Source organism: Oryx dammah, unplaced genomic scaffold (genome assembly GCF_014754425.2).
Source record: "Oryx dammah isolate SB20612 unplaced genomic scaffold, SCBI_Odam_1.1 HiC_scaffold_5, whole genome shotgun sequence".
Lineage (NCBI taxonomy): Eukaryota > Metazoa > Chordata > Mammalia > Artiodactyla > Bovidae > Oryx > Oryx dammah.
Genome location: NW_024070189.1, coordinates 95938137 through 95951649, shown reverse-complemented (window position 1 = coordinate 95951649; position 13513 = coordinate 95938137). Strand labels below are relative to the sequence as shown.

General features: G+C 49.9%; 1 protein-coding gene across 1 annotated transcript in view; it reads right to left on the bottom strand.

Annotated features, from left to right (window-relative positions):
* The window catches only part of LOC120864601 (mucin-16-like), a 109588-nt gene extending 98396 nt beyond the window's left edge, over positions 1 to 11192 (bottom strand). The window contains 1 exon segment of the mRNA XM_040241643.1: positions 11053 to 11192. Coding sequence (XP_040097577.1) covers positions 11053 to 11143 — 91 coding nt within the window. The 5' untranslated portion in view covers positions 11144 to 11192.
* Between the last annotated feature and the right edge of the window lie 2321 nt (positions 11193 to 13513).

The following is a 13513-nucleotide window of genomic DNA, read 5'->3' as shown; positions in this document are numbered from 1 at the left end:
ATGGAAAAATCTTTACAAACTTTGAGGGCAACCCAATAAATCAACTACGTGCGTGCTTTGTTGCTCAGCTGTGTCCGACTCTTTTTGACCCCGTGGACTGGAGCCCGCCAGGTTCCTCTGTCCGTGGGCTTTTTCAAGGAAGAATACTGGAGTGGGTTTCCATGCATCAACTATACTCCAATAATTTTTTTTTTTTTAAAGAAACAGTTGTTTGTCTCTGAAGCATCCTCCAAAGTTCAGGTCCCAGATGAGCCATGCTTTCAGAGACACAACTGTGAAGAAAACAGGGCCTCAAAAAAATAGGTTGAACATTGTCCCCAAGGATGTCCCCAAAGCAGGACTCATGACAGGACTGGGGACCGAACCCTGGCTGAAGAAGAGGTATCTGTGGGTACCACTTGACACAAACCCAGAGGCTTCTTCAGAAGGCCCTGCGGCAATCGAGAAAGGGGTGCAGAGGGAGAGGTGGCAAGCTGAAGGCTTCTGTAAGAGTCTGGGGAGAGCTCAGCACTGAGCTCGTCCTGGGGCTTTCAGAGGAGCCACAGCTGTCGGAGAGATGCTTTGCTTGTCTTCCTGTCAGTGCTGTAGCGCCTGAGCTTAGGTTCTGCTTTGGACAGAGCAGATGAACTAGCATCCCCTTAGGCTATCAGGACAGCTGTCATTACCGGGGAATGAGGCTGCAGACCAGTAATCTCATCAAGTGAGATTTTTTTGCCTTTATTATTCATGAAACAAGTATTTCCTGTATACCTACTATTTTCAGGTACTATGACAGGCTGCATTTGGCAATGTCTGGAGACACTCTGGGGATTCCCAGGTGGCTTCCCAGAGCAACTCAGCAGTACAGAATCTGCCTGCCAGTACAAGAGACACAGGAGACTTGGCTTCCATCTCTGGGTCGGGAAGATCCTTGGGAGAAAGTAATGGCAACCCACTCCACTATTCTTGCCTGGGAAATCCAATGCGCAGAGGAGCCTGGCGGGCTACAGTCGCAAAGTATCAGACATGACTGAGCACGTACTCATGGAGCATTTTTGGTTGTCATGATTTGAGGGTCAGTTGCTATTGGTATCTTGTGGGTAGAGACCAGGGATGCTGATTAATATCTTCCAATGCACAGGACGGTGCTCCCGCAACAAAGAATGATCCAGATATACTGAGCTCTGTGCCCAATTGAGTTGGAGAAGGAAATGGCAACCCACTCCAGTGTTCTTGCCTGGAGAATCCCAGGGACGGGGGAGCCTGGTGGGCTGCCGTCTCTGGGGTCGCACAGAGTCGGACACGATGCCCAATTGAGAGACTGTTCTAGTGTGCTTGGTCTAAGCTTATTGCTGTTCCATAGAAAAAGCAGATAAGAACCCAATTTAGTAGGTTGTCAACAACAGCAAAAATGTAAGAGGATAACAGAATAAGGCATCAGGGCACACTAGGTGCAGCAGGGGTAAATGATTTTACAAAAATATTTTTAGATACACACACACCTAAGCACAGAGCTGGTCACAATGTAAAATGCATTTCTTTTTCATTCCCTCATAGCTCAGTTGGTAAAGAATCTGCCTGCAATGCAGGAGTTAAAGTGAATCTCTCAGTCATGTCTAGCTCTTTGAGATCCCAAGGACTATACAGTCCATGGAATTCTCCAGGCCAGAGTACTGGAGTGGGTAGTTGTTCCCTTCTCCAGAGGATCTTCCCAACCCAGGAATCAAACCTGGGTTTCCCGCATTGCGGGCGGATTCTTTACCGGCTGAGCCACAAGGGAAGCAGTGCAGGAGACCGCGGTTTGATTCCTGGGTTGGGAAGATCCACTGGAGAAGGGATTAGGCTACCCACTCCAGTATTCTTGGGCTTCCCTTGTGGCTTAGCCAGTAAGAAATCCGCCTGCAATGCGAGAGACCTGGATTTGATCCCTGGGTTGGGAAGATCCCCTGGACAAGGGAAAGGCTACCCACTCCAGTATTCTGGCCCAGAGGATTCCATGGGCAGAGGAGCCTAGTGGGCTATAGTCCATATATTCGCAAAGAGTTGGACACATAGAGCCACACACACACACACCCTCTCCCTCTTAGACTTCCCTCCCACCCCACCTCCCATCCACCTTCCTAGATCATCCCAGAGCACCGAGCTGAATCTCCTGTGCTATACAGAAGCTTTCTACTAGCTAGCTATTTACACATGGTAGTATATGTGTCGGTGCAGGCTTGCATGCTAAGTCGCTTCAGTAGTGTCCAACTCTGCGACCCCATGGACTGTAGCCCGCCAAGCTCCTCTGTCCATGGGGATTCTCCAGGCAAAACTACTGGAGTGGGTTGCCATGCCCTCTTCCAGAACATCTTCCTGACCCAGGGATCAAACCCAGGTCTCATGTCTTCTGCATGGGCAGGCAGGCTCTTTACCACTAGTGCCGCCTGAAAAGCCCTAGTGTATATATGTCAGTTCTAATCTCTCAATTCATCCCCCCGTCCCTTCCCCCCACAATGTCCATATGTCTGATCTCTATGTCTGCTTCCCTATTCCTGCCCTGCAAATAGATTCCTTACATTTTTTTTTAAGATTCCACATATACGCATTAATATACAATATTTGTTTTTCTCTCTCTGACAGTTCACTCTGTCCTGCTGACTCTAGGCCCATCCACATCCCTACAGATGTATTTCTTATTATGAATCCCAGTCAAAAACTCTGCCAGATGTTCCTGCATCAGCTCATCCTCTGCTATTTAGCTTCGCCTGGCTTCCTTCCCCATCCCATCTCTTCTCTCACCCTGGTGTCACTGGGAAGGGAGCTAGTGTCAGCATCACTGGGCATTTACAGAGCCAGGCTGCCTGGAAGAGAGGTCCAGCTCCCCCACGGACCAGTGGCATGACCTTGGACAAGTCACATAAACGAACAATGCCTCCATTTCAGTTTCCTTATCTGCAATGTGGAAGTGATAAGGATACGTATTTCATCAGGCCACGAAGAGGATTAAATGAATTAATCTATGTAAAGGGCTTAAAATAGTGTCTGGAACTTCCCTTGTAGTCCAGTGGTTAAGACTCTGCCTGCCAATGCCTGGGACACGGGTTTGATCTCTGGTCGGGGAGGATTCCGTATGCCGTTGGGCAACTAAACCCGTGTGCCAGACTACTGAGCCCACACATCCCAGAGCCTGTGCTCCACAACAAGAGAAGCCACTGCAATGAAGCCCAGGCACCACAACTAGAGAGTAGCTCCTGCTTGCCACAACCAGAGAAAGACTGTGCCCAGCTTTAAACAAATGCATTTATTAAATAAATAAAATAAAAAATCCCATTGTCTGGCATATATTGCTTTTGATTGTTGTATGAGTATAATTTGTCAAAATTCACCAAAGACAGTGGACTGGATGTGAATTAAAATTTAAAAACATAAGCCATTAAAAAGAATACATTTGAATCAGTTCTAATTAGGTGGATGAAACTGGAGCCTATTATACAGAGTGAAGTAAGCCAGAAAGAAAAACACCAATACAGTATACTAACATATATATATGGAATTTAGAAAGATGGTAATGATAACTCTGTATGTGAGACAGCAAAAGAGACATAGATGTATAGAACAGTCTTTTGGACTCTGTGGGAGAGGGAGAGGGTGGGATGATTTGGGAGAATGGCATTGAAACATGTATAGTATCATATATGAAACGAATCGCCAGTCCAGGTTTGATGCATGATACAGGATGCTCGGGGCTGGTGCACTGGGATGACCCAGAGGGATGGTACGGGGAGGGAGGAGGGAGGGGGGTTCAGGATGGGGAACACGTGTATACCTGTGGCGGATTCATGTTGATGTATGGCAAAACCAATACAATATTGTAAAGTAATTAACCTCCAATTAAAAGAAATAAATTTATATTAAAAAAATAAAAAATTAAGATGAAAAATAAAAATAATTGAAAAATATTATTATTACCTTGGCTCATTTTAGCATAGCACTGAATGCTGTTATTATTATTATTATTAGTTAGAAGGAGGATGTAAATGGGATCAGAGTACTGTTAGGGAGCGGGTCAGAACCGGAGAAGTGGGAATCAGAGTAAGAATCAATGATGGGGGGCTTCCCTGGTTGTCCGGGGATTAGGAATCCGCCTGTCAATGTACTGGACAGAGGCGAGGAAGTTCCCACATGCCTCAGAGCAACTAAGGCCATGTGTCACAGTCACTGAAGCCTGCACATCTAGAGCCCATACTCTGCAACAAGAGAAGACACCGCAATGAGAAGCCTGAGAACCTCAACTAGAGAAAGCCCTTGAGCAGCAACAAAGACCCAGTGCGGCCAAAAATAAATAAATGAAATTTAAAAAAAGAATCAGTGATGGGGAGCAGGGGTCAGATTCACTGTATCTTGTTGCTTAGTTGCTAAGTCATGTCTGACTCTGGGACCCCATGGACTGCAGCATGCCAGGCTTCCCTGTCCTTCACGGTCTCCTGGAGCTTGCTCAAACTTATGTCCATTGAGTCAGTGATGCCATCCAACCATCTCATCCTCTGTCGCCCTCTTTTCCTCCTGCCCTCAATCTTTCCCAGCATCAGGGTCTTTTCCAATGATATGGCTCTTCGCATCAGATGGCCAAAGCATTGGAACTTCAGTGTCAGCACCAGTCTTTCCAATGAATATTCAGTACTGATATCCTTTAGGATGGACTGGTTTGATCTCCTTGCTGTCCAAGGGACTCTCAAGAGTCTTCTCTGGCACCACGTTTCAAAAGCATGCATTCTTTGGCACTCAGCCTTCTTTATGGCCCAGCTCTCTTGGGGAGTCCCAAAACTGGGTGCCCAAAGGATAGCCGTCCTAGAACAGATATTGCAAGTGGCTGGTTGGTCCAATGGAGATGAATGAGACTGGTCAGGATGGGTAGGGGACAGCCAGGCAGGATGCCCTGCTCAACTTCAGGTTCTGTTCCTTTGACTATTGAGAGGTCTGGCTCCACACATGTATGGGGCCACACCAGCCAGGGCAGCTCCTGGGATGTCTCTTCCCAGGCAAGGAGCCAAGGTGGGGGCATAAGGAGGTGAAGCCCAGCCCGGACAGCAGAGGAAATGCCAAGCCCAGCTCTACCCTCAGGAGGGGCCTCAGGTAGTAGACTGAGTCCCTTGGTCCTACCTTGCCTTGCTGGCCTACCCTGCACCCCCAAGGGACTGCTGGTTGGGTAGGGGTCCTTTGGGGGTTTCAGCACCAACTGAAGTCCTACCTTCCCTGGGAGGAGAGATCTAAGGGCTCCTGTCCCTCCCTGAGAAAAGTGCGGACATGCTGTCAGAAGAAAAAGAAGAGGGCCCATCGGGGCTTCCATGGTGGCTCAGTGGTAAAGAATCCACCTGCCAGTGTCAGGGACACAGGTTCAATCCCTGGTCTGGGGAGATCCCCAGGCCGGGGAGCAACTCAGCCTGGGTGCCACAGCCACTGAGCCTGTGCTCTAGAGCCCAGGAGCCATAACTACCAAAGGCCATGCTCCCTACAGCTCGTGCTCCACAGCAAGAGAAGGCACTCCAATGAGAAGTCTGCACACCACAACCAGAGAAAAGCTCTTGCAGCAACGAAGACCCGGCATAGGCAAAAATAAAGAAATAATTTGCATTTTTTTTTTTTTAAAAAGGAGAGTACCCCTCATAAGAAAAAAGACCTTGTTTTGCTCTCTCTCTGTCTCACACACAGTCTCACATACATATGCACACTTACACAAGTGCACACACACAGCCAGAACTCAAGCCCTGGTGTCCTGGATTTCAAGCTGGTCCTGCCCCACTCACTCCACGGAGCCTCAGTTTCCCCATTTTTAAAGCACAAATAACATCAGAGCCTACCTGCCTCTGGGTTGCACAGGGTTTTACTGGGATGCATTAGTTCATTGACCCACAGGAGGCTTCCCCTCACCCTGCCCTACTGACGAGAGCAATCCACCCCAATACACTCCAGCACCCCAGATTCTCTGTCTAAAATCTCTTCTCCTTATCACCATTTTAATACTTATGTGTGCCTAATTGCTCAGTCATGTCCAACTCTTTGCCACCCTTTGGATGGTAGGCTTCCAGGCTCTTCAGTCCATGGGATTCTCCAGGCAAGAAAACTGGAGTGGGTTGCCATTTCCTTCTCCAGGGGATCTTCTTGACCCAGGGATCAAATCTTTGTCTCCTGTTGGACCTGCATTGCAGGAGGATTCTTTACTCACTGAGCCATCAGGGAAGCCCCTCTTAATACATAAATGCATAATTTATTTACTGTTGATATGGGTTTTGATCTGTCTCCCCTGCCAGAATGTCAGCTTGGCAGGGATCTTTGTGTTGCTCACAGCTGTATCCCCATCACCAGAACAGTGCCTGGCACACAGTAGGTGCTCAAGAAATTGTCACTGAACAAATGAATGGCTGAATGAATCGCTGTGTAAGAGTGTTGAGTAAAGAGGTGAGGACCTCCCCAGTAGAGTGAAGATGCTCAGGGACCTTAATGTAAGGGAAAGGGGGACCTTTTCGACTGAGGAGAATGAAGACCCCCCTCTCCGGGGGAGAGTGAGGACACCCCTAGAAACCAGACATGAAAGAGAAGGGTGAAAACTCCATCCAGGTGGGCTGGTGGGATGTAAAGTTGTTGTTTTTCAGTCACTAAGTTGTGTCTGACTCTATGTGACCCCATGGACTGTAGCCCACCAGGCTCCTCTGTCCATGGGATTTCTCAAGCAAGAATACTGGAGTGGGTTGCCATGCCCTCCTCCAGGGGAACTTCCCAACCTAGTTATCGGACCCACATCTGTTGCATCTCCTTCATTGGCAGGTGGATTCTCTACCATCGTGCCACCTGGGAAGCCAGGATATTGGCCCCTAGACAGCTGAGGTGCGTATGAAAGGAACAATCTCAGTGAATCCAGACTCTTGCATCTTCCCGTACTTAGAAAGGCACTAAATTCCTTAACTTGGGCTATCTGGTTTTCCTCCTGTATTTCTTTCTTTTTTTTTTTTGGCTGTCCCTTGCAGCATGTGGGATCCTACTTCCCTGACCAGGGATGGATGGAACCCATACCTCCTACACTGGGAGTGTGGAGTCTCAAGCACTGGACCACCAGAGACCCTGGTTTTCTTTAATTAACAATCATCCTTTGATGTTCAGGCTACCTGCCCTTTGTTGCAAAACTTTTATATAACCTGGCTCCTCCCCTTGCCTCCTCGGAGCAGTTCTCTCAGTGTTACTTGAGACGCTGCTTCCTTGGCTTGAAGTCCTAAAATTTTCCACCAAATAAAACATAACTCTCAACTTTTAAGTTGTGAGTATTTTTTACATTGACAAAGGGGTGATGAAGGGCAGTTGCTGTCTCCCCTGGGGGATGGGGGTACCCAGGAAACAGCCAAGAGAGGAGAAACACTCCTCAACCCTCAGTCTTTTCCAGGCAGAGGGTGAAGTACAGGGCTTAGGAATCATCCAGAAATGGGAGTTCAGATCCCTTCCCTCGCTTGTTAAAAAAATTTTTTTTAACCTGATGCAAAGAGCCAACTCATTGGAAAGACCCTGATGCTGGAAAATATTGAGGGTAATAGGAGAAGGGAGTGGCAGGGAACAGATGGTTAGATAGCATCATCGACTCAGTGGACATGAAGCGGGGCAAACTCTGGAAGGCTGTGAAGGACAGGGACGCCTGGTGTGCTGCAGTCCACGGGGTCACAAAGGGTTGGACACAACTTAGTGACAGAACAACGACAAAAGAGTGGCTTTACTATGCCATGCTAGTCACCACTGTACAGCAAAATGAGTCAGCTACACACACACATATGTGTGCATGCATGCTAAGTTGCTCCAGTTGTGTTTGACTCTTAGTGACCCCATGGAGGCTCCTCTGTCCAGGGGATTCTCCAGGAAGGAGTACTGGAGTGGGTTGCCATTCCCTTCTCCAGGGGATCTTTTGGACCCAGGGGTCAAACCGAGGTATCCTGGGTTTCCTGCACTGGCAGGCGGGTTCTTTACCACCAGCGGCACCTGGGAAGCCCATACATATACATATATTCCCTCTTTTTTTTTGATTTCCTTCCCATTTAGGTCACCACAGAGCACTGAGTGCTTGCTGTGTGACTTTAAACAAAGGGCTCAATCTCTCTGAGCCTGTTTTCTCTTCCATAAAATGGGAGGCAATGTACCCCTACTCTCCCCATGCAAGCTCAATCCAGAGAATGCGAGTGAAAGCCCTGGCCCACGGTAGGTCCACAATAGAAAATGATGATTACTGTGGTCCTCTGGGATCTTATCAGGTTTCAACCACACGGTCAAGGAGGGGAAAAGTACAGGATGCAGATGTAGAAGAAGATTCTCCGGATGGGGTCTAGGGTGGAGGGAGAGGTGAGAGGGGAATGGATCTCCACCAGCTCTGGAATTTTTAAAATTACCCTTTAGGGAGATAGAAACTCAGAGAGGTTAGGCATCAGGCCCAAGGACACACAGCCTATCAAAGTCGGATTTACATTTCTTTTAGTCTCTGCCCAGGAATCGAGGGAGTCTTTTCCAGAATTAAAGTGAAGAGTCCTGAAAGGTGTCTGAATTGACCTGCCTGGGGAATCCCTCCCCGACAGGCTTCCTGTTTATTGTGGAACTGATGGGCAACTGGGGAGGGATGTCAACCCTTAGTCCAGGCAACCAGCCCTCCTTGGGGTGGGAGCAAGAGCCCGTTCCATTCACACGGCCCTCGGCATCTGACTCTGAGGAAGCCTCGGAGGCAAAAGCAGTTAAACAGCCTCTGTTTGTGGTGACGTGCTTTGGGGACAGCTCAGGGGGACACGCCCCATCAGAGGTGGTGGAATTGTCCGGTACAAACCCGCTCACCATTCAGGCCATTGTGTGGGTGCCTTTCAGTGGCGTCCAACCGCAAAGCTTTTCCGGGGCCCAGAGCTGTCCTGGGTGACTCAGGGCGGGGGGCTGGGGCGCCCTCTCCACCTGTTCCAGGAGCTGCAGAGAGTGAGGCTTGAGTTGGGGAGGGACTAGGAGGTGACCCACCCTCCCTGGATGGCTTCCAGCCTGCCAGTGTCCGCGGCCTGAGCTCTTGAGAATGGGGGAAAAAGGATGCCTTCACCCACACTCCCCTTCAGGCTCTAGAAGCTTCTGTTTTGCAGCCAAGCATTAAGGACAGTCCTTTCTCCTGGGAGGAGTGAATTAACAGATATTTAAGCACTCGGCACAGTGCAAGAGACGTGGGTGTGATTCCTGGGTTGGGAAGATCCCCTGAAGAAGGAAATGGCAAACCACTCTGGTACTCTTGCCTGGTAAATCCCATGGACAGTGGGGCCTGGTGGGCTGTAGTCCATGGGGTCACAAAAGAATCAGACACGACTTAGTGATTAACAAATAACCACAGTGTAGAGGGCTTCCCTGGTGGCTCAGACAATAAAGAATCTGCCTGCCATGCAGGAGACCTGGGTTCAGTCCCTGGGTTGGGAAGATCCCCTGGAGAAGGGAATGGCAACCCACTCCAGCATCCTTGCCTGGAGAATTTGGACACCAGAGTGGTTTGGCTGGAGAGCCCTAATTTCCTGCCCAAGGGGTAAAACAGTGTGGGGATCTAGAAGCCCTGGAGCCACACATGGAGAGTCTTGGACCTTCTTTTGGTTAGAGAAGAGAATCTGGTTCCTCTCCCCAACACCAAGCTGGAGTCCCACCTCTTCCTGAGCCCGGTGGGCTTTCTCTGGTTAGCCAGGCCCAAGCTGATGCCCCAAATGACTAACAGGCCTGTGAGGTCCCCCTCGGGGTCCAAGAACACACCTTCCTTAATCCTCACAAGTTGCCTTTCTGCTTCCACCCGTCCCTTCAGCATCCCCTGATTGAGCAGCCCAAATTCGCTCACATCACATCAAAGGACCCAAATACACCTTGCAACTTCCTGTCTCCTGGCCTTTGCCCCCTCGGTTCTCCCTTCCAGGAGTGTCCTTCTCCTTCTTCCACTGACCTTGTCTGTAGAAATTCCAGCCAATCCAATACTGCCCTGCAGTTTTGGGGAAACTGCCCCTTCTCTGCACCTCTAAGGTGGCAAAGCTCTTGCTCAACTTTGTACCAAGAAAGACTGGGTACCCCTCTGTCTTGCCCACCAGCCTGGAGTTCCTGCAATCCTGGGGCTGTGACTTGCTCATTTCCTATCTGAGAGCTCAGCACAGGTACTGAAATCAGAGGTGTCAATAAAACAACAACAACAAAAAAAACCCAAAAAAATTGGAACTTCCCTGGCTGCCCAGTGCTTAAGACTCCAGGTTCCCAATGCAGGGGGGACGGGTTTGATCCCTGATTGGGGAACTAAGATCCCCAAAAACTATGTGGCTCTGTCAGAAAATATAAAATAAAATAAACCTCATCATAAAAAAAGAACCAAAAACCCGGATGGATAACCAATAAGGACCTACTGTACAGCACATGGAACTCTACTGTATATTCTGTGATAACCTTTATGAGAAAAATCTTAAAAAAGAAGGAATATATATACATAAATTACTGAATCAGTTTGCGATACACTGGACACTAACACAACATTTCAAATCAACTATCTGCTTAGTCATTCAGTCATGTCTGACTTTTTGGGACACCATGGACTGCAGCCAACCAGGCTCCTCTGTCCATGGGGATTCTCCAGGCAAGAATACTGAAGTGGGTTGCCATGCCCTCCTCCAGGGGATCGTCCCAACCCAGGGACTGAACCCAGGTCTCCCACTTTGCAGGCAGATTCTTCACCATCTGAGCCACCAGGGAAGCCTGTGAATCAACTATACTCCAATTAAAAAAAAAAAAGCCCTAGGAAATGAACGTGTCAGTGAGCCAGTGGAAGGAGGAACGCTTGGCCACCTCTAATCCTGCAATATTTAATTCCCACTGTAGCCGTTCTGTGATGTCTCCTCCAGTCAGTATGGAAAACCAGCCCCACCTGGCTGACTGTGATAGAGGCCTTTGCCAAAAAAAGCAGAAGCCCTCTGGACTGCCCCCGAGGGGGTTCGGGAAGCCCGAGGCACCTGTCACATCTGTCCCTCTCTCCTCCAGGTACGTATCTGCCTCCTCCACTGACCCCAACCCAGCCCGGCTTACCTGGCCAGCAGGTGAGAAAGAAGCTCAGGGTCAGAGCCACCAGGTGCCCTCGCCGATGGCGCCCCGGGTATGCAGGGTCTTTCCTGCCCATGCTCCTGCCCACCCTCTTACCCACCTGCCTGGGCAGTGCTCCTCACACCCTGAACGAGCCCCAGTGACTGAACCCAGCCCAGCCCGGCCGGGCTCCTGGGAGGGTGGTGAGGACACGCCTTGCTGAACTTCCCAAGAGGGGCAGGGCTTGCTCTAGGGGGAAGCAGTGGTTCTGTGGCTGGTAAAGGTCAGCTGGCTTTATTCAGCGCCCTTGTGATGACTAACGCCTGCAGACTGATACTGATACTGTCCAGGGCCCTGTGAGGCTCCTGGGCACAAGTCCTTTCTGTGTCCCATACCTCCATTTCTTTGCTTATAGGAAACAAACCTTCATTCAGCTTCTAAGACCTTCCCTGAGTTCCAAGGGGCAGATTCAATCAGTTGTTAATTAGGGAAGGGATAGGGTGTAAGACGGGGAGAAACTAACAGTCAAGAGCAGCCTTGGGGCAAGGTCCTGATTCCCCATCAATGGATACACACAACATCTTTGAATTCTTTTGCAGAAACTGAAAGCCCCTCCAGGTGGGAGAAGTTAATGATTAATAATGGTATGCTGCCCACAAGCATGTAGACCCCAGACCTGTTGAACTTGAAGGTTGATGATGCTGACTCCTTACCTCACCACCGACCCCTCAGAAGAATATCCACAAGCTGATCATGCCCTTTTTGAACAATTACGATAAAACCTCTCACTCCTGGTGGCTCAGCAATAAAGAATCCACCAGCCAATGCTGGAGATGCGGGCTCCATCTCTGGGTCATGAAGATTCCCTCGAGAAGGACACGGCAACCCACACCAGTATTCTTGCCTGGAGAATTCCATGGACAGAGGAGTCTGGTTGGCTACAGTCCATGGGGTTGCAAAACGTCGGACACAACTGACTAACACACAGCACAATCTTTCCCAAGAGAAAACACGTGGTTTTGAGGGCATGCACCCGCTGTGTCCCCCTTTGCTTGCCAAAGCAATAAAAATTTCCTTTTCTACTTCACCCGGAACTCGTCTCTGATATTTGATTCAGCACTGGTGTACAGAGAAGCTGAGGTTTTGGCATCAACACCCTCTATGAAGAGGGGCACATGGGACCTCCACACACCAGATGAAATCTGGCTCCTGAAAAGCCTGCTGCCAGACCAAGAGATGCCCTGAAGTGGCTGTCTGGCTGGGCTTAAAGGCAAACAGAGGTCTGGGCATAGATCTGTTCTAATCTTGCAAGCCCCCTGGGTTTTACCTGGCTGACAACTTCCTGCTCAGGAGCTGGCACTATCAGACTGAGCCGGGTAGACCCTCCCTGGGGGAGGCACGGCTGGCTCAAACGGTTTTGGAATGTGCGGGAGTGGACGGGAGATTGCATTCCCATGTGAGAACTCTCTGGCTGCCGGGGGAGTGGAGGGCTGGACTTGGTGTACCCTTGGGGAGCCCTGCAGAGCCGCCCTCTGCCACCCTTGGACCCCTCCAGGACTCACATGGCCAGCATGGAGGATGTAGCTAAGCCATTCAGCAGCCCCCTGGGGCAGAGAAGGCCAGGAGGGGCTGGCCTTGAAGGTTACTTATCACCCAAGCCTGGACTGTTACAATAGCTGCCCCTAAAAACTGCCTCTCCCCCAGCGTCTGCCAAACGCAGACTGTGCCAGGGTGATCCTCCGTAGGTACGTGATCCTCAGTGGCCCCCATGCGCCTGCCTCATCCAGGGGCTCAGGAGATCCCCATCCTCCTTCCTGGTCCACCCCTCAAGCCTGTCACAGCCAGACAGGTGGGTTTATCTTCTCATCCAGGGGATGACATGGGAAAGCATCTAGTGTGAAGGTGACAGGCAGGGGCAACCCTGCAACACCTCACATCTCTCCTGCAGCTGGTTGTTGTTGTTGCTTAGATGCCCTGGTACCCAGAGCCAAACTCCATGGATCTGTAGCCAAGGCGACCTTATCAGAACACTCCCACACCCAGCTCCTTCATGCTCAATGCAACTTCCTGCTAACCTGTTCTCCCTTCTTGCCCCGATGATCTCAGTTCACTGGTTCTCAGCTCAGACACACGCTGAGCCCTGAATACCCTTCAGGCATGCAGCCTGGCCAAGACGCACAAGTGATCAAGATGGGTTGACAGAAGCACTGTAGTAGCCCAGTGGCTAAGATTCCGAACTCCCAATGCAGGGGGCCCAAGTTAGAGATCTCCGGTCAGGGAACTAGATCCCACACGCTGCAACTAAGACCTGACACAGTGAAATAAATAAATAACTGAGAAGTCATTTGGAGATATCAGTCCCAGACTGGGAAGCGGCAGGGGATCAAGGAAGGCTTCCTGGAGGAGGTGCCATGTACACCAAGTCCTGAAGCTGGAGCCAGCTGGGCCAGGAGAGTTGGGGAGTGGA